This window comes from Muscardinus avellanarius (genome assembly GCF_963383645.1).
Source record: "Muscardinus avellanarius genome assembly, chromosome: 9".
NCBI classification, from domain to species: Eukaryota; Metazoa; Chordata; class Mammalia; order Rodentia; family Gliridae; genus Muscardinus; species Muscardinus avellanarius.
In genome coordinates, this window is record NC_137795.1 from 11568223 (window position 1) to 11587975 (window position 19753).

Genomic DNA, 19753 nt, shown 5'->3' on the forward strand with positions numbered 1-19753 from the left:
CTAGGGCTGGCCAGGGACAGCACAAGGTGAGGCTGTAGTTCCACTGTACCGGAAAACATCCTTCAGAAGGTATGTGAAGGATAGGTCCACTTAGGGCACGTGAGCCGGCTAGAACACGTGAGCATTCGAAGAACTGATGGTACCTGGCGTGGTGGTCCATGCCAGCCTATGAGCCAATGGTTGGGAGGTTGAGAAGGGAGCATCTCAGGTCCAGGGGCAGGCTCAGCAGGTACTAAGACACATCCACCTAGTTGAGACACTGTTTCAAAATCAAAATAAAATAGGCCTGAGGGGTTTAGCTTAGAGGTAGAATGCCCCTGGGTCCAGTCCCCAGTTCCCCCGGGCAAAGAAAAAATAGAACTATTACTTATAACATGGTAGGAGCCATGAGTATGTATTAATACAAATAAATATATGAGGGAGAAGGGAAAGCTCTTCCTTGCAGAGAATGCCAGTAAATGTAGGAGTAACAAATCAGTGCTCGCCTCCAAGGACAGGGCTCAGGTGGAACGGTCAGTGCTGCTGAGGCAGGGTAGGGCATGAGGAAGAACAGGGTTCAGCTCGTCCTCACAGCATACTACAGTACTCACTGCCAAGAAGATGGCAAGTCAAAGGAGCAGCAGACAGTGGCCTGCCCAGGTGACCCGAGTGAGCCCCCTAGTGTAGGCTCTGCTACAGGTTGGAGCAGCCCAAGAGCCATGGCAAGTGAGGTCTGCCTCCAACGGGGTGGGGCAGTCAGTGCTGTTCTCCTGGATGGAACCTCATGGTGGTGTGTAGGAGATGTCCCCGGGTGCGCTACATATGTGGAATAGACGCACCAAGTTGTTGGCAAATCAGGGGCCAGAGGGGGGTTGAGGTCCTGTGTACTTTCTAAATGTCAGAAGATATCAAAAATTGTTTGAAAAACAAATTGCAACATATTTCCTAAACCCTTGCTTTGTGGCCTTGGTGGTCAGGACATGTTCGATTTGGGGTCTACTTTGCAGGTGATGTCCATCCTCCTGCATGGGGACGCTGCCTTTGCCGGCCAGGGCATCGTGTATGAGACCTTCCACCTCAGCGACCTGCCCTCCTACACCACCCATGGCACGGTGCATGTGGTCGTCAACAATCAGGTACCTCCCAGCGATCTGCTCAACCTCCCCAGAGGTTCTCCGGTCCGTAGAACAGTGACTGTTTCTGGTGGTGAAAATGTCTGTTGCCGGGAAATTGGAACAACAATACTTCTGTAAAGTGGAGAGATTTAGTTAACATTGTTTAAGATGGCATTATTGTTTTAGAATATTTTCTTCTAGACCTATAGGGCACACAGGTGACTGTTTTTGCTTATGGAAACAGGATCCTATATCTATATAGCTTATTATCCATTTGTATTTATGACATTACATATTTGCTCATGTCAGGTTATACTTTTTTTTTTTTTTTTTTTTTTTGGTACTGGGGGTGGAACCCAGGGGCATTCTACCTCCAAGCAACACTCTCAGGCCTATTTTTTATTCTTTATTTTGAAAAGGGACCTCACTAAGTAGTTGAGGCTGTCCGCGAACCATGATCATCCAGTCTCAGCCTCCCGAATGCTGGAATTACAAGTGTGCACTCATGCCCGACTAGTCTTTATTTTTGAAACAAGGTCTAAGTTGTGGAGGGCTCCCTAAGTAGTTGAGGCTGGCTGCAAACTTGTGGTCTGACCTCTCTCAGCCTCCTAAGTACTGAGATTATAAGGATATGTCACCACACCTGGCTTGTAACACTTTTTCTAGATTTTTTTTTTTTTTTTTTTTTTGTAATCTCAGTATGTGGGAAGCTGAGACAGGAGGATCACAGGTTTGCAGCCATCCTCATTTATTTAGTGATGATACCTTCCCCAACTTATTGAGAACTTGTTTCAAAATAAAGAATAGAAAATAGGGTTGGGGGTGTAGCTCAGAGATAGAATGTCCCTGGGTCCAGTCCTCATTTACACACACACACAATTTTTCAGAGGGATTAGAAGTCTTAAATACAGCTGAGAAAGAGAGAGGGAGTTTCTCTGAGTAAAGTCTCTAAATTCCGGTAAATCCCAGGAAACTACAATGATGTTATCTATTTAGTAATCTTTTATGGATCCAGGCAAAGAGGAGAGGTACCAAAGACTTTAAATATTTGTTTTAAACAATAGAAAACTGCCAGGCATGATAGCACATGCTTAAAATCCCAGTACTTGGGAGGCCAAAACAGGAGATTGCAGGTTTTCAGCCAGCTGCTGCAACTTAATGAAGCCCTCTACAACTTAGGGACACTGTTTGAGAAATAAGAAAATAAGAGCCAGGTGTGGTGGCGCACACTTCTAATCCCAGCATTTGGGAGACTGAGACGGGGGATCACAGTTTGTGGCCAACCTCAGCTACCTAGTGAGGCCTTTTGCAACTCATCAGTGAGACCCTGTTTCAAAATAAAGAATAAAAAAATAGGGCTGGGGGTGTAGCTCGGAGGTAGAATGCCCCTGGGTTCCATCCCTAGTACCATAAAAAAAAGAAGAAATAATAAAAAATAGGCCAAGAGTGTAGCTTAGAAGTAGAACATCCCTGAGTTCAATCCCAGCACCAAAAATAAATAAAAAAAATAAAAGACAAGTGAATGCATATTAATCCCCAAGTAGCTTCTCAGCCTGGGTGAGGAGAGTGGCCCCAGGTAAAAAGTATCATAGACCTTGGCCACGTCCGCATTCTGCTTTTGGCATATGGTGGAGCAATGAGATGAGGCCGTGGCACAGTTGTGCGGCTTCTTAGCCTTCAGACACGCCTGTTAGAAAGTCTGGCTTCACAGGACGGTGGAAGTAACATGTGCTTCTCCCTGTGGCCCTGTTAGCTCATGCTAACATGGAAGCACTTGAGAAAGCTACATTCGTTGGTGAGCCAGAGTTAGAAATAGAGTTGGGGCATTCGTATCTTGTATATACAAGGAAGGGGCCCAACTTTATTTTGTACATGGGTACAAATAGTGGAAAATATTATTCTTTCGCTTATTTAGTTGACTTGGCACCATTCAGCATCTTAAATATGTAGATTTGACTTGACAAATGTAGAAAAATTTCAAGCATCTTTTATTTCAGCCATTCTATTTGTTTGTTTATTTATTGGTATTAGAGATTGAACCCAAGGGCATTCTGCCTCTGAGCTACACCCCGGGCCCTTTTTTATTTTGAAACAGGGTCTCACTAAGTTGTGGAGGGCCTCACTAAGTAGCTGAGGCTGGCCGTGAACCTGCAGTCCTCCTGTCTTAGCCTCCCGAGCACTGAGGTTACAAGTGTGTGCCATCACACCCAGCTAAACCATTCTTTTTTTTTTTTTTTTTTTTAAGGTACTGGGATGGAACTCAGGGGCCTTCTACTCCAGGCTACACTCTCAGACCTATTTTTATATTTTTTATTTGGAAACAGGGTCTCTTAAGCCAGCTGAGGCTGACTTCGAACCTGCGCAATCCTCCTGTCTCAGCTTCCCAAGCACAGGGATTACAAGCATGCGCCACCACGCCCAGCAAAAACCATTCTTTTTTTCAATCCACCCTTTCTAGGATTCCATGAGGTTCTGTTCATCTTTGCTTTTTTCTGATCTGTTGTAGTTTTCCATTGCTATAACAAAATACTGGAGGCTGAGTACTTCTGAAGAAAAGTTTATTCACCTCACAGTTTTAGAGGCGAAGTGTAAGATTGGGCAGCCCCATCTATTCTGCTCTGGTCCATGGCACCTGGCATGATAGCAGAGGCCTGAGGTGAGACAGGAGCCAGAGATGAGATCAGGGTTCAGGTTTACGCTGTAGCTCACATCTACAGGAAAAAAGATCTCATGAAAACCACATTAATTTCTTCTAAGGGTAATACCCCAGTGACCCAAACATGTCTCGGACAACTCATCACCTTTCACACCACTGCACTAAGGACAAAGTCCCCAGTGGATGTTGGGACACACCACATCTAAAGTCGATTTTATCTTTCTCTTTTTTGTCCTGAATTTTTCAACTTTTTCCTCTCTCTCCTGCTTGGAGCAGCTCCATTTTTTTTTTTTTTTTTTTTCTTTTTTCAGTTCTAAATCTTCCACATTTGGGTTCTTTTTATTTCTTCTATTTCTTTGCTGGCACTTTCTATTTTTACATTTGTTTCAGATATGTCCATGAGTCTCAGGATGGATTTTCACAGTGGGTGCTTTAAAGCTAACATCTGTGCCATCTCAGAGTTGGCATCAGGTGGCTTTTTCTCCTTGAAGCTGAGATTTTTTCTGGTTATTTGTATAGCAAGTGATTTTTAAGTGAAACCAGGACATTTGGGGCATTATTTAATGAGACTCAGAATCTTCTCTTCTGTTACAGTATGCCTGGTTGGGTCATCTGGGCTGTTGGGGACAAGGTGGCCACCTCGTCACAGCTCAGGTTGGGAGTCCCGGCTCAGCTCCACTTCTTGGCACCCAGGGAGGAATGTGGTGCTTCATTACGGCTTCAGGCGGCCTCACTCTGCGGGGAAGTCCTAAAAGTCTTTACTCCTCCATCCTCCTGTGACCCTGCCTCATGCCACTGGAGGGCCCGAGGCCTAATGACCTGGCCCCAGTGGGCTGCTTATGGTGGTGAGGCCATTTCCTTCTGTCCTTGGTTGGAGCTAAGCAGTTACTGTCTAAACAGATTATTTTTCTTTTTCTTTCTTTTTCTGTGTGAGGGATTGAACCCAGTGCATTCTATAGTCTACCCAGCTTCGTTTCTTTTATTTTGAAACTGGGTCATTGTGGAAGGCCTCACTAAGTTGCTGAGGCTGGCTGCGAACCTGCAATCCTGCTATTTCAGCCTCCCAAGCAAGTACTGGGAATACAGCCTGTGCCACCACATCTGGCACATGTGTACATTTTCTACCTTGCTTAGGCTGTCTTTCCTGTCCTTTGTTCCATTGCTCTTTCTAGATTGCCGCCTCCTCTAGCACTCAGTGGGAGAGCATAATGAGGCATAAAGACCCAGGGGACCGAGATCCCAGAAGGTATGCCTTCTGCCCGATCTCAGGGTCATATTTGTAGTGCGTTTGGTGTCCAGGGTTTTAGCTGTACTTTACAGGAGGAACAGGGAAAGTACTCCTGCATTACAGCGCGGGACCCTGTGGGAACTTTACAGCCATAGTTTGATTTCTTTAGCACATGTACTTCCGTGTAGGTTATCTGTTTCTTCTTCAGTGAGCTCCAGTGATTTCTTTCAGGAAATCTGTCCATTTCCTTTAGGTCATGGGATTTATAGGAATAAGTTTGTGATAAGGCCGGGCGTGGTGGCACATGCTTGTAATCCCAGCATTCAGGAGGCGGAAGCGGGAAGATCGTGTTTGCAGACATCCGTAGCTACTTAGTGAGACCCTGTTTCAAAAAATAAAAAGACTAGAAAATGGGACTGGAGGTATAGCTCAGAGGTAGAATGTCCCTGGTTTCTATCCCTAGTACCGCTCAAACAAAGTTAGTAATAGCCCCTAACTAGGATTTGTGAGATCTATACAGTATCCCTCCTCTCATTGCTGTTGGGAAATTGTCTCTTATTTGTTCTTTATGTTTTGGTTAATCTGCCTGTAGATTTGTCACCTTCTTCCCCGAACACCCTTGATCTCGTTGTACTTTCTCTGTTATTTTCCCATTTTTCATTTCTTTCATTTCTGCTCATTGTTACTCCTTTCCTTCTGTTTGCCTTGAGTTTTAGTCTTTTGCCCATAGTTTCTTAGGTCGTTGATTTTTGAGACACTCCTTTGCATTGTTAACATTCAGTAGCATTCAAAGTTTAAAAAGCCACCTGCAAATAAGCCGGGCGTGGTGGTGCACGCTTGTAATCCCAGCATTTGGGAGGCTGAGACAGGAGGATTGCGGTTCACAAACAGCCTCAGCTTTTACTTAGTGAGGCCCTCTGCAACTCAGACCCTGTTTAAAAATAAAGAATAAAAAGCCAGGTGTGGTGGCTCACACTTGTAATCCCAGCATTCAGGAGGAGACTGGAGGATCGCAGTTCACTGACAGCCTCAGCTGCTTAGGCCCTTTGCAACTCAGTGAGACCCTGTTTCAAAAAATAAAAAGACTATGCCAGGCATGGTGGTGCACGCTTGTAATCCCAGTACTTGGGAGGCTGAGACAGGAGGAATGTGCAGGTTCAAAACCAGCCTCAGCTACTTAGACCGTTTTCAAATAAAATACAAAATAGGTCTGGTAGTATAGTCCAAAGGTAGAAAGCCTCTGGGTTCTATCCCCAGCACCACAAAAATAAGTAAATAAGTAAATAAATAGACTAAAAAATAGGGCTAGAACTGTAGTTCAGAGGTAGAATGCCCCTCAGTTCCGTCCCCAGCACGGCAGAAAAATAAAAAATAAAAAAATAAGGACACCTGCAAGATGGGTGTGGTGGTGTGTGCTTATAATCCCAGAATTGCAGGTTTGCGCCAGCCTCAGTTATTTAATGAGGCCCTCCAAAATAAAGAATAAAAAATAAATAAAGAATTTTCAAAATAAAGAATAAAAAATAGAACTGGAGATGTAGCTTGGAGGTAGAGTGCCCCTGGGTTCAGTCCCTGGTAGCACACACACATGCGTGCACACACACACACCATTACTCTCGTATGACAGGAAGCCAGGTATTTTGGTTGTACCTCCATGAGACCAAATCTTAGGATAGTATGATGTCCAGAAGCTATGTGAGAAGGAGTGACAGAAGTTGGACATGTGGCCAAATTCGTGGGGTGCACGAGAGCTGTTTTCAAATCCAAATGATTCATGTAATAACCCATATAATGAGCAGGGTCAGCAGCAGTGGGGGCAGTTACCCTGAAGCAGGTTTCAGCTGAATGAGAGGAAGACCCGCCATAGTCAGCACTGTCCCGCGGACCAGCTGCTCTTCAGGAGTTTCAGCACACCTTGGATGTGTTGGAATATGAGTGAGCCCCTTGTCAGGGTGGGTAGGTAGGGCTCCAGCCAAGGGATGAATAGATAAGCCATTGTCTCTAGGATTCCTTCATGTCCCGTACTGTCAAGAGTTTCCTACCAGCGCTCCAGTATTTGAAGAGGTGCCATTGATAGACCTGTGGTGAGGGAAATGTCCAGAGTGATATTTAGAGTACACGTCATCATCTGGTGTGCACGCAGCATCTGTGTTGTGTTTGCACTCCCGCCCATATGTGCTTGAAGACAGAAGCTCGAGGCAGTGGTGGATATTGGGGAGGTGCTCCGGGGCTGCAGTCTCAGCCTCTCAAAGCTGCTCCCTTTCTGTGCGGCTCCTGGGAAGGCGGGTTGTGGGCGCTCACTTTCCCGCTCTAGGCCCTCCTCCCCTCCCCGTCGCCGAGACCCAGGTGGACAGCACCGGCTCCGTTACCACCGCTCTATGTCAGACTCTATGGATTTCTTAATGTTCTCATCAGTGTGTGGCTATTTCTCATTTTTTCCTTTGTCACTATGAGAAGGGTATATTGTTTAGCAGTTAGATTTCACTACTAGGCTGTACTAAAACAAGTAGAGCTACATGTTTTAGCCTGGATGAATCATGAATATAAATGCTGAACAAAAAACAAGTTGTAGAGGACTTATACAAGATATAGAGTATGATGCCATTTAAAGGATCACAAATTGTATGTATGCTTTTAAAACATGGAAATATTCCTCAGAATATCTGTGCCATAAAGGACCAAAGAAGGCAAAGGAGCCTTCTGTGAACTAGAGACACATGGCAGCTCAATGCATTGTGGCATTGTGGGTGGAAAGAAGGAAGGTAGTAATGCAGACATGGTTAGAACAGTTGGTGGAGTGTGTGTTTGGACCATGGATCAGGTGGTGATACTGTATGACTCACGTTTGGACCCTGGATTAGACAGTGGTGTCATGTGATGCATGTGTGGATTGGGGTTAAATAATGGTATTATGTAATATAAATTGCTTGAGGCTGAGCTGCATTCTGGCAGGGTAAGGGAATGTCCCTGTACTAGGAAATAGGGACAGTTCATAGCTGATGTCTGTGGTTTAGAGAAAAGGAAAGGGATGTGAGAGTGCGATGGAGAGAGCGTGAATGATACGCAAGGCCAGAATGTACACATTGGCCGATCTAAGTGAGAGTGTGGGAGTTTGTCAATAAGCATCCTAAGTTTAGCTTTATGAGTGAAGTCAGAAAATTTCAAAGTTACCAACAAGCCTGTATGCTTTTTATGGACATATGAAATAAGTAACTCATGGAAATGCCCTCTGATTTTAGAAGAGGAGTGCCTGTGGTTCAGGCTCTAGCAGAAACCTACAGTCAGAAAGGACAGCCGGGCACGTGGGTGCGCACTTGTAATCTTGGGAGGCTGAGACAGGAGGGTCACAGGTTCATAGCCAGCCTCAGCTACTTAGTGAGGCCTTGTTAATAAGAATAAAAAATAGGTCTGGGAATGTAGCTTGGAGGTAGAATGCCCCTGGGTTCAATCTGTAGTACCACCAAAAAGAAAGAAAAGAAGAAAAGATGAAGCCAGGCAGCATGACCCACGCTCGTAACCGCAGTGCGTGGGAGGCTAAGGCAGGATTGCAGGTTTGCAGCCAGCCTCAGACACTTAGTGAAGTGTCCTCCACAGCTTAGCTTCAAAAATAAGAATAAAAGGTCTGTGAATGTGGCTTAGAGGTAGAATGCCCCTGGGTTCAGTCTCCAGTACCCACACACACACATAATTTTATGTACTTATAATGTTAAAGGTCATAATTTACTAATAATGTTAAGTGAGTAAAGTATAAAATTGTAGAAATAAAGCCAGGCATGGTGGTGTATGCTTGTGTTCCCAGCATTCGGGAGGCTGAGACAGGAGGATCACAGGTTTAAGGCCAGCCTCAGCTACTTAGTGAGGCCCTCTGCAACTCAGTGAGACCCTGTTTCAAAATAAAGAATAAAAAATAGGGCTGGGGTATAACTCTGAGGTAGAATGCCCCTGGGTTCCATCCCCAGTACCACACACAAAAAAAAATACTGTAGAAGTAAGCTCCCAACAATGTGTGTTTACTGAAGTATGCATACAAAGGAAATAATCTGGAAAATGCCAATTTTTTTTAAATGGTACTGGGCATTGAACACAGTGTCATTCTACTTTTGAGCTATATCCACAGCCCATTCTTATTTCTTCTTTGGGAACAGAGTCTTGCTAGGTTGATTTCGAAGAAAAAATGCTCACCAGGTATGGTAATCCCAGTACTTGTAAGTCTCACTACTTTCTGAGGTTGTCCTTGAACTTGCAACCCTGTCTCAGTTTACTAAGTACAGAGATTACAGGCATGTACCACCATGCTTGGCATGTCAAGATATTTATACTGTAACCTGTGGAATTTTAGATAACTTCAACTTTTTATACCATCTTTTCCAAATTTTCTATGTTGAACATATATGAATTTTCTTATCAAAATAGGGAGCCAGAGCTGAGCATGGTGGTGCATGCTTATAATCCTAATATTAAGGAAGTTGAGACAGGAGGATCATGGGTCTCAGACAGCCTCAACTACTTACTGAGGCCCTTTGCAACTCAGTGAGACTCTGCTTCAAAATAAAGAATAAAAAAAAAAAATAGGGCTGGAGGTGTCACTGAGGGGTAGAATGCTCCTGGGTTTCATCCCAGTACTGGGGGGAAAAAAAATAGGGAGCCGGGCATGGTGGCTCATACTTGTAATCTCAGTACTTGAGAGGCTGAGACAGGTGGATCTCAAGTTCACGGCCAGCCTCAGCTACTTGGACCATCTGCAACTTAATGAGACCCTGCTTCAAAATAAAGGAATAAAATAGGGCTGGGGGTGTAGCCTGGAGGTAAAAGTCCCCTGGGTTCCATCCCCAGTACTGCAAAAAAAAAAAAAGCCTAAATGCCCATTTGGAGCACTCACCATGCCTTGAAGGCCGCCATGCCCACGCTTTCTGCCACCCTCTGGGCCCTGCGCCAGGTGCCCCTGGTGAGCCGTGTGTTCCCTGCAGATCGGCTTTACCACAGACCCTCGGATGGCCCGCTCCTCCCCCTACCCCACTGACGTGGCCCGCGTGGTGAATGCCCCCATCTTCCATGTGAACTCAGACGACCCCGAAGCTGTCATGTATGTGTGCAAGGTGGCGGCTGAGTGGAGAAGCACGTTCCACAAGGACGTGGTTGTCGATCTGGTGAGTGAAGTGCGATGAGCGTGTCCAGGCCGACCATCCGGCCTGCGCCTCGCTCCCATGCCGCCTCACCTCAGGGCCTCATGTGGGCTCCTTCTGCGCACCCCAGGGAGGGTGGAGGGGTGGCCGTGGGTCCATCTGATCCTGCTGTGGGCTGCCTGGTGGCCTCCCAGATCACTCCCATAGTCTAAGCAACTCCACTGTGTGAAGGAAAGAGACACAGGATCCTTGCTTTAGAGGAAGCACCCCGAGGCAGAGCAGTGGAGGGCATGCTGGCATCACAGCGTGCCGGGGCAGGTACCCTGTGGCGCTCCTTCCCAAGGCCAACGGTGCTCACTTCCCCTCGCTGCTCTGACCAGGTGTGTTACCGGCGCAACGGCCACAATGAGATGGACGAGCCCATGTTCACGCAGCCCCTCATGTACAAGCAGATCCGCAAACAGAAACCCGTGCTGCAGAAGTATGCAGAGCTGCTGGTGTCCCAGGGTGTGGTCAACCAGCCTGAATATGAGGTGTGTCCCGTGGCCTTTGCAGAGCTGGTCTTCAAGTTAGGACCCAAGGAGAAGTGTGAGATACTTACAGCTAGAGCATTTCAGTGCATAACTTTTTGGGGGATACAGGTTACTGAGATGCTTCATAAAGAATCAATGCTTGGGGAAGAGAAGGATGTTTTGGAGACAAGGCAGGACTTCCTTGCAGGCTTTCCCAGGTGAGGAGTTGTGTCAGCCGCATAGGACATGCCAGGGCCTAGATTAGGCAGCTGCTGGGGGCCAGGAACTCAGACTCTGTGCAGGACCTCCAGCCAGCCGATCGAGGAAAGCAGCTGTCAGGAATGAGAAGACTAGAATGTTGAGGCCTTCCCACAGACCTCAGGAAGGCTGGGCGTGCTGTAGAGGCAGGCCTGGAGGCTGGCAAGTCTGAGGACATGCAGAGGCGCAGGTGCAGTGGGCACGCGGGACTGGGCGGTGGCTGTGCCGTGGCCTGTGGCTGCTCACGTGGCTGCCCGCGTGCGCCTGCTTGGCTCTCCAGGAGGAGATCTCCAAGTATGATAAGATCTGTGAGGAAGCGTTTGCCAGATCCAAGGATGAGAAGATCCTGCACATCAAGCACTGGCTCGACTCCCCCTGGCCTGGTGAGTGGGAGGCCGCGCCCCGTGGGCTCCCTGAGAGTCGGGTGGCCATGAGCCCTCCTCCCCGAGGAAGCCCCTGCTCTCCCGTGCCCACGACACAGGTGTGCGCACAGTATTAGCAGTGCCCCGCGTCCCACCTCGCTCGGGGTCCCCTCAGCCCCACCACAGCTCCTAGAAGGAAAAGTCCGCTGGCCTGCTCTGCGTCTGTCCTTCCACAGCCCGTCCCTGCTCGCTCTCCTAGGCTTCTTCACCCTGGATGGGCAGCCCAGGAGCATGACCTGCCCTTCCACTGGCCTGGAGGAGGACGTTTTGGCCCACATTGGGAACGTGGCCAGCTCCGTGCCTGTGGAGAACTTCACCATCCATGGAGGTAAGCGACGCAGCAGCCTGCGCCCTCCAGAGGCGCCCTCATCCAGGGCCACCTCCCACTCACTGCCTCAGCAAGGTCCTGGACCCGCTCGGTGCCCAAAGGAGAGGCTGTGGAGTCAGCACTTTGCTAGCAAGTCAGGAAACCCTGGTGCCAGATCCAGAAGGCTCTGCTATCCCCCTGAGGGGTGGGGAGTGAGTGGCCAAGTGGGCCTGGGCCCGCAGTGCTCTGAGTGTGTGTTTGGCAGGGCTGAGCCGGATCTTGAAGACTCGCAGGGAGCTGGTGACGAACCGGACTGTGGACTGGGCGCTGGCAGAGTACATGGCCTTTGGCTCACTCCTGAAAGAGGGAATCCACGTGCGGCTGAGCGGCCAGGATGTTGAGCGGGGCACCTTCAGGTAGCATGCAGGGCAGAGATGGAGTGGAGGGGCTCTCGACTTTATTTTCCAGAAGAAAATTGTTTCCAGAAAAGATAACGCGCCCCGGGTATTAGGCTGCCCCACCCTTTTCCTGGCGCTGTGGGTGTTTCTGCCAAGCACTGGGCTGGTCTCTACTCTGCAGCTCTGGCGGGAAGCCAGGTTGCCATGGGAGGCCTGGCGCTGCAAAGTCCTCAGCAGTGGACTGAGGGTCATTGCTCTGCTTCAGCCACCGCCACCATGTGCTCCATGACCAGAATGTGGACAAGAGGACGTGCATCCCCATGAACCACCTCTGGCCCAGTCAGGCCCCCTACACTGTCTGCAACAGTTCGCTGTCTGAGTATGGCGTCCTGGGTGAGTGCCCAGCACCCCCCCACACTGCCCCCAGCAGTCCTTCTTTGCTGGTGCCAATGTCCTAGGCATGACTCTCCTCTACCCGTCACAGGCTTTGAGCTGGGCTTTGCCATGGCCAGCCCCAATGCCCTGGTCCTCTGGGAGGCGCAGTTTGGTGACTTCAACAACATGGCCCAGTGCATCATCGACCAGTTCATCTGCCCGGGGCAGGCCAAGTGGGTGCGGCAGAATGGCATCGTGCTGCTGCTGCCTCATGGCATGGAGGGCATGGTGAGCCGCTGCTCTCCCCGCCACACGCAGGGCCATGTCTGGACCCCAGCTCCAGACCCAGGACCTCCCACCCACCTTAGAAGGAAGCACCTTTGGAGGGCAGGACGGCCCGTCTGGATGTGGCCGGCATGCCCATCCCCGGATGAGCAGCAGGTGGTGTTGCTGCAGACCCTCCAGGGGCTCAGGCATCCAGGGGACATGCTGGCCCCTTGCTTCTGTGCTCTGCAGTTAACCGGTGGGAGGTGGTGAGCACACTGCCATCAGGAGGAAAGACCAGGATTAAGCAAGTTGCTAAAGGAAGCGAATCAGCAAGTGCAGCGGGTGTCGGCTTGTGAAAGCCCACAAACTAACTCCTGTGTCTGGTGCCAGGGTCCAGAACACTCCTCTGCCCGCCCAGAGCGCTTCCTGCAGATGTGCAATGATGACCCAGATGTGCTACCGGTGAGTAGAGCAGGCCCTGCTGCCCAGCAGACCTTGGCCATCTCTTCTCTGTCTTAGGAGCTTGAGTGGTGGACAAGTGTAGCCTCGGGCCACTGGTCTCCTTGAAATGAAACTTCCTCAGGGCATAGGAAATAAAAGCACAGAGACTACTTTCATTGCCTCTAGCTATTGCTGATGGCACCCAAACTGTCACTTAAAGGAAATCCAGGCAGACACTTGAGAGGAGAGACCTTCGGGGCATTGTTAAAAGAGCCCAAAGAAAGGGCTGAGGAGACCAGGCATGGTGGTACACTCCTGTAATCCCAGTACTTGGGAGACTGAGATCACAGGTTTGCAGCCAGCCCCAGCAATTTAGCAAGGCTCTCAGCAGCTTTATAAGATCCTGTTTCCAAATAAAAAATAAGCACAGCACTGGGCATGGTGGTGCATGCTTGTAATCCCTGCACTTGGGAGGCAGAGACAGGAGGATTTGGGTTCATTGCCAGCCTCGGCTACTTAATGAGGCCCTCTGCAACCTAGTGAGACCCTGTTTCACTAAGTTGGGTGTAGTGGCGCACACTTTTAATCCCCGCACTTGGGAGGTGGAGACAGGAGGATCGCGCAGGTTCGAAGCCAGCCTCACTGGCTTAAGAGACCCTGTTTCCAAATTTAAAAAATATAAAATAGGTCTGGGAGTGTAGCCCGGAGGTAGAAGGGTTTCCAGGAACTCCAGTACCACCAAAAAAATATATAAAAATTAATAATAAATGAATAAAAATAAAGAATAAGAAATGGGGCTAAGGGTATAGCTTGGAGGTAAAATGCCCATGGGTTCAGTCTACAGTACTGCAAAAAAAATAAAATCAGGCGCAGTGGTGCATGTTTTTAATCCCAGTATTTGGGAGACTGAGACAGGAAGATCGAGGTTTGTGGACAGCCTCAGCTACTTAGTGAGGCCATTTACAACTTAGAGTCTGTTTCAAAATAAAGAATAAACAATAGGGCTGGGGGTGTAGCTTGGAGGTAGAATGCCCCTGGGTTTCACCCCCAGTACCACAAAAAATAAGTAATAAAAGATAAAATCGAGCTGGAGGTGTTGCTTGAAGCTAGAATGCCCGTCTTCAATTTCCAGTACAAAAAAAAATAAAAGGACTGGGGGAGCCCCATGTGGTGGTGCACACCTGTAATCTCAGTACTAGGGAGGCTGAGACAGGAGGATTTCAGGTTTGAAGCCAGCTTCAGCAACTTAGTAAAGCTGTCAGCAACTTAATGAGACCCTGTTTCTAAATAAAAAATAAAGTAGGGCTTGAGGTAGAAGGCCCCTGAGTTCAATCCACATTATCAGTTCAAAAAAAGAGGGTTAGGGGCATACTGGGTGGTAGAGCACTTAACTGGCGTGCACAAGGCCCCAGCTTCGATCCCCAGCACCACTAAAGTGAGAGGGCGTCCACTACAAAGGCCAAGCGTACAACTCGATGGTAGAGCGTCTGCCCAATATGTGCAAGGCCCTGGATTCCATCCCCAGTCCTACCAAAAAAAAAAAAAAGAGCACAGAGAACATTATCGAGGGTAGGTCTTAAAGCAGATTAGAATGACTTCAGGCAGGACTTGGCTGTTCTGGGCAGTCACCTCCAGGTGGCCAGGTGGGCCTCCCGAGCCTGCTCCCGTGGGCCGGGTGCCTGAGAGCGGAGCCCAGGTAGAATGCTCAGCGCTCCTGCCTGGCCTCTGGCCACTCCTTCCACTCTGTAGGACCTCACGGAATCCAACTTCGACATCAACCAGCTCTACGACTGCAATTGGGTTGTCGTCAACTGCTCCACCCCTGGCAACTTCTTCCATGTGCTGCGACGGCAGATCCTGCTGCCCTTCCGGAAGCCGGTCAGTGGTGGGATCGTCTTGCTCTGGCTGGGTCTGGCCTCAGGATGAGCGGGGCCCAGCCCCACTGTGCTGGCACAGGGAAGGCTCCCCATGGTGCCTCTGACTCTGGGTTGGTTAGGTGCTGCCTTCAAGGGTATGTACAGGAGGCAGGCAGTGTCAGGGAACCAGGCCCCCTTGCCACTGCTGCCAGGAGCTCCAAGCTTCAGGCCCCAGCCCAGTGTGTGGGAAGATGTGTAAGGAGGTTGGCATAGTGGGGGCTGAGTGCTAGAGAGGTGAGCTGAGGAGTGGAGGGGCCCAGGAAGCAGCTCCTGGGTGGCTGTTGAAGGGTGAGTAGGACTTGGGTAGGGCAGTGGAAAGTGACCCCGGAGGAGGAGGGAGGGTGTGGAGCCGTGCAGGGCTGAGGCCTAGTGCTGGGCCTCACCACCTTGGCTGGACCCAGGATGCCTTTGCTCTGAGACCACCCAGGGTGGCTCAGGACCGCCCTGGAGAGAACAGACACCCCAAGGGGGGCAAACAGTGGGCTCTTCCCTTTGCCTATCCCCTCTTCTAAGTGAGCCCCATTGAGGACTGGGAGGCAGGTGTCCTTCTGTGTCCTGAAGGTCAAGGGTTGGGGCCCTTGTTTTTTACCTTCCTTCTACAGTCTTTAAGAGCCAACCTATCATGTGCCTTTTCTCTTTCAGTTAATTGTCTTCACCCCAAAATCCCTGCTGCGGCACCCGGAGGCCCGAACCAACTTTGATGAGATGCTTCCGGGTAAGTGGGGCGACTGGGCATTCGTGGAGAGCGGTGCTTTGAGGGACTCCTGCTCCGTGGGCGTGCAGTGCTGTATTTGTGCAACTTCAAGGCTCTCGCGGTAGTTTGGTCAGTGGGTGTGGACCGTGGGCCGTGACCCGGTGCCTATGAGTGTCCCGGCACTGCGGTAGAGGCACGCATGTGAGTCTGAGATTGCAGGCGGATGCCGCCTCCAGCTGCCATGTTGTGGCTCGGGGGTCACAGAACAAGTCCTCTGCGACTGAAGCCGCCATGGCTCAAAGTTCCTGTGCACGGTAGAGCAGGTGCCCACACACAACAGCACATGTAGCCGCTGGGGCTCGTGGGCCAGGAAGCCCGCTCCTCCTGGCCACGACGCTCGTCTTCTCTCAGTATAGACTCGTCTGTGCATCTTTCTCCCCTTCCCCACCACGTGTGTGTGTGTGTGGGGGGTGTCAAATAAATACACTTAACACAAAATTTGCCGCTTTAACTTTTTTTGTTTTTGTGGTGCTAAGGATTGAACTTGGGTATTCTTGGGTATTCTACCTTCGAGCTATACCCCCAGCCCCCTTTTTTTTTTTTTTTTTTTTGGTGGTACTAGGGATGGAACCCAGAGGCTTTCTACCTCCGGGCTCTACTCCCAGACCTATTTTATATTTTATTTGGATATTTTATTTGGAAACAGGGTCTCACTAAGTTGCTGAGAGCCTCACTAAGTAGCTGAGGCTGGCTTCGATCCTCCTGTCTCAGCCTCCCAAGCGCAGGGATTACAAGCGTGCGCCACCACGCCCAGCTTTTTTTTTTTTTTTTTTTTTTTTGCAGGTCTGGGGATGGAACCCAGGGGCATTTGACCTCCGAGCTACACCCCCTGCCTATTTTTTTTTTTTTATTCTTTATTTTGAAACCGGGTCTCACTGAGTTGCAGAGGGCCTCACTAAGTAGCTGAGGCTGTCAGCAAACCACAATCCTCCAGGTCTCAGCCTCCCCAATGCTGGGATTACAAGCGTGCGCCACCACGCCCGGCTTATTTTATTTTTTTTAGAAACAGGGCCTTGCTAAGTTACTGAGGCTGACCTCAAACCTATAATCCTCCTTTCTCAGCCTCCTAAGTACTGGAATTACAGGCACACCCCATCATACCTGACTGATAAGGGATGTTTTAACCTAATTATCCCTGACGTCTGTGACAGGATGTTTTCAAAAATAACCTGCTAACTGGGTGTAGTGGCACACGCTTGTAATCCCAGCATTTAAGAGGCTGATACAGGAGGATTGCAGTTTGCGAACAGCCTCAGCTACTTAGTGAGGCCCTTTGCAACTCAGTGAGACCCTGTTTCAAAATAAAGAATAAAAAATAGGGCTAGGGGCATAGCTCAGAGGTAGAGTGCTTCTGGGTTCCATTCCCAGTACTGCAAAAAACAAAAAAAGAAAGAAAAATAACCTGCTCTATCTAAAGTGGGTCCTTTCTGCTGTGCATCTGTTATACATGATATGCTTTGTAAACACTCTTGGTGTGGACACATGCACAGACATCAGAGATTGGTGAGAGAGAGCATCTCTATCCTTCACAAACCACATGTCAGGGCCTTGGGAAGCACAAGCCCTGGAGGGGGAACCAGGCCCGCCATGGGAATTCTCTTGTAGGAACCCACTTCCAGCGAGTGATCCCAGAGGATGGCCCCGCAGCTCAGGCCCCAGAGAATGTGAAGAGGGTTCTCTTCTGCACGGGCAAAGTGTACTACGACCTCACCCGCGAGCGCAAAGCAAGGGACATGACAGAGCAGGTGGCCATTACGAGGATTGAGCAGGTGAGGGCAGGGGCGTGGCGGCCAGGTGCCAGCATTCCTCCTCGAGGGCTCCAGTCCGTGACCTTTGCCACCTGGAATGTGTGACAGGGCTGCGCCTCTGGAACTCCAGCCCCTGCTCGACCTGCCCACCTTGGAGTGTCCCTCTCTTGACCTGATCCTTCTCTCTCCCAGCTGTCACCGTTTCCCTTTGACCTCCTGCTGAAGGAGGCGCAGAAGTACCCCAATGCTGAGCTGGCCTGGTGCCAGGAAGAGCACAAGAACCAAGGCTACTATGACTACGTGAAGCCGCGGCTCCGCACCACCATCGACCGCGCCAAGCCTGTCTGGTAAGGCCTTCCGGCAGGGAGGAGAACAACCCTCACACCCACTCGCCACCTCGGCCCTCACCGCCCCCTCTGCCTCCCTCCCAGGTACGCTGGCCGGGACCCAGCCGCCGCCCCGGCCACAGGCAACAAGAAGACCCACCTGACAGAGCTGCAGCGCTTCCTGGACACCGCCTTCGATCTGGACGCCTTCAAGAAATTCTCTTAGATGCTCCTGGGGTTACTCGGGCCTCGGCCCCACATCCACGATGCCCCTCGCTTCTCAACTAAAGAATAGTGCCTCAGCACTGCCCACACTCTGCCCCTCTCGCTGTGCTGCACACGCACGCGCACACGCACACTCGCCCTGCTCTCAAAGGAATCAGGCTGTCGTCCCGAGTGTCGCTGCCCAGCCCGTGCCGACTTCTGCCGAGCTGAGCAGCGCCCACGGAGGCGGGGAGGCAGGAGGAGAGGGAGCCCCAGGAGACTTCCTGGAGGAGGGCTCTGGACGTGCCCTTCCCCTACACGGTCCCTCAGGACAAGAGCTGGACCTGTGGCTTCCTCGGGTGCTTGCAGTCCTTGTCACCTGCACCGGGTCTAGGAGCCTTCATCTTGCTGGCCTAGCCTGAGAAGCCCTGGGGACCCGTAGACAGCAGAGGTTTCCGGGTGGGCCTGGACTGTGGGAGCAGTCCAGGCCTGGGGCTGTGGGGCCACCTCACCTGACCTGGCACAGTGACCACTCCATGCTGCCCTTCTAGGGGCCGCGCCCCACTCGTCCTGCCTGGGCCCACAGGCTCCAGGGGGAGCCAAGTCCTCTCGGCCCCTGGTCCTGCTGACCCCACTGCCTCCTCCGGCCTCCCAGCCACTCCAGTTTCTTCTGCTATATTCCCTTGAACACAATGGAGACTTCTGATGCATCCTTTCCTTTGCTGTGCCAAAGCAGGTCAGAGGCAGAGAGGACGGATGAGGGCAGCTGGGCCAAGGGGCCAGCTGCCCTTCATCCCTCACCTTGACCTACACCGGGACAGATTTATTTATTTTGGTTTAAAAAAAAAAAGAACAAAAACAACTTTGCATTGCATTGGCTTGACCCATAAACTAAGTTATCCATGGCCTGTCTGGTGTCCTTTGTCCACTCCGCCTTCTCCCCAGGTTCACTCGCCCTCTCCTAACCTGCCTGGAAGCAGCGCCTCCTCACTTGGCAGGGGGGTGCCAGCCTCCGCCCACCCTGCTGCAAAGGTTCATGCAGCAGGGCATGCCCACGTGCAGCCTTGTCTGAGGCTTCTCTGCCTTAGGTCCCATACCCACTCTACCCAAAGACAAAGAATCCTATGCACTGGGCATCTGTGCTGGAGCCAGCATGCCTGGTGGACTCAGAACCCACTATTTCTGGCCCACACTGAGCCTGGAGCCCCAGCCCGCCACCTGCCCTTGGGCAACACTGCCCAGTCCTTGCCCCTAAGGCGTCTTCAGAGTCCCTTCCAGCTCCTCCTGCCCCCTTGTTGCATGGCTGAAGGGTCTTACAGTCTCACTGTGTCTGGCAACTGGTGCCGAGCAGAGCAAGTCCCTGGGGTGAAGACAAGGACAACTTCACACCCGGAGCTGCAGACTCCACTGCACCTGGCCAGTTGCACCTGCCCTGGTACCAGGTGCAACACCAGGGGCAGGGGTGAGATCTGTGGAAAGCTGCCCTGGACCTGGAACAGTCCCTGCCTGTGAGAGAAACTCGCCATCGCTTTTGCCAGACCATGCTGTGGGCTGGGTGATGAACCAGGACTCAGCCCTACCCAAATACCTTAGTGTGGGGTCCTGGGGATTGAACCTGGGATGGTCCTACCTCCAGGCTACACTTCAAAAGCTTTAAAAAAAAATTTTTTTTATGTTAGCCGGGCATGGTGACACATGCTTATAATCCCAGCACTTGGGACGCT

The 19753-nt window shown here is 50.5% G+C and overlaps 1 protein-coding gene across 4 annotated transcripts in view; it reads left to right on the top strand.

Annotated features, from left to right (window-relative positions):
* OGDH (oxoglutarate dehydrogenase) overlaps positions 1 to 18051 on the top strand; it is a gene marked incomplete at both ends in the record, with an annotated part of 57625 nt that extends 39574 nt beyond the window's left edge. For all 4 annotated transcript variants that reach the window (XM_080700938.1, XM_080700936.1, XM_080700935.1 and 1 more), the window contains 14 exons: positions 987 to 1115; positions 9946 to 10125; positions 10482 to 10634; positions 11152 to 11254; positions 11493 to 11621; positions 11866 to 12016; positions 12264 to 12391; positions 12483 to 12661; positions 13031 to 13102; positions 14831 to 14959; positions 15640 to 15712; positions 17357 to 17520; positions 17692 to 17846; positions 17931 to 18051. In XM_080700938.1, the coding sequence (XP_080557064.1) occupies positions 987 to 1115; positions 9946 to 10125; positions 10482 to 10634; positions 11152 to 11254; positions 11493 to 11621; positions 11866 to 12016; positions 12264 to 12391; positions 12483 to 12661; positions 13031 to 13102; positions 14831 to 14959; positions 15640 to 15712; positions 17357 to 17520; positions 17692 to 17846; positions 17931 to 18051 (1866 nt within the window). The remainder of the gene's footprint in view (positions 1 to 986; positions 1116 to 9945; positions 10126 to 10481; positions 10635 to 11151; positions 11255 to 11492; positions 11622 to 11865; positions 12017 to 12263; positions 12392 to 12482; positions 12662 to 13030; positions 13103 to 14830; positions 14960 to 15639; positions 15713 to 17356; positions 17521 to 17691; positions 17847 to 17930) is intronic.
* Between the last annotated feature and the right edge of the window lie 1702 nt (positions 18052 to 19753).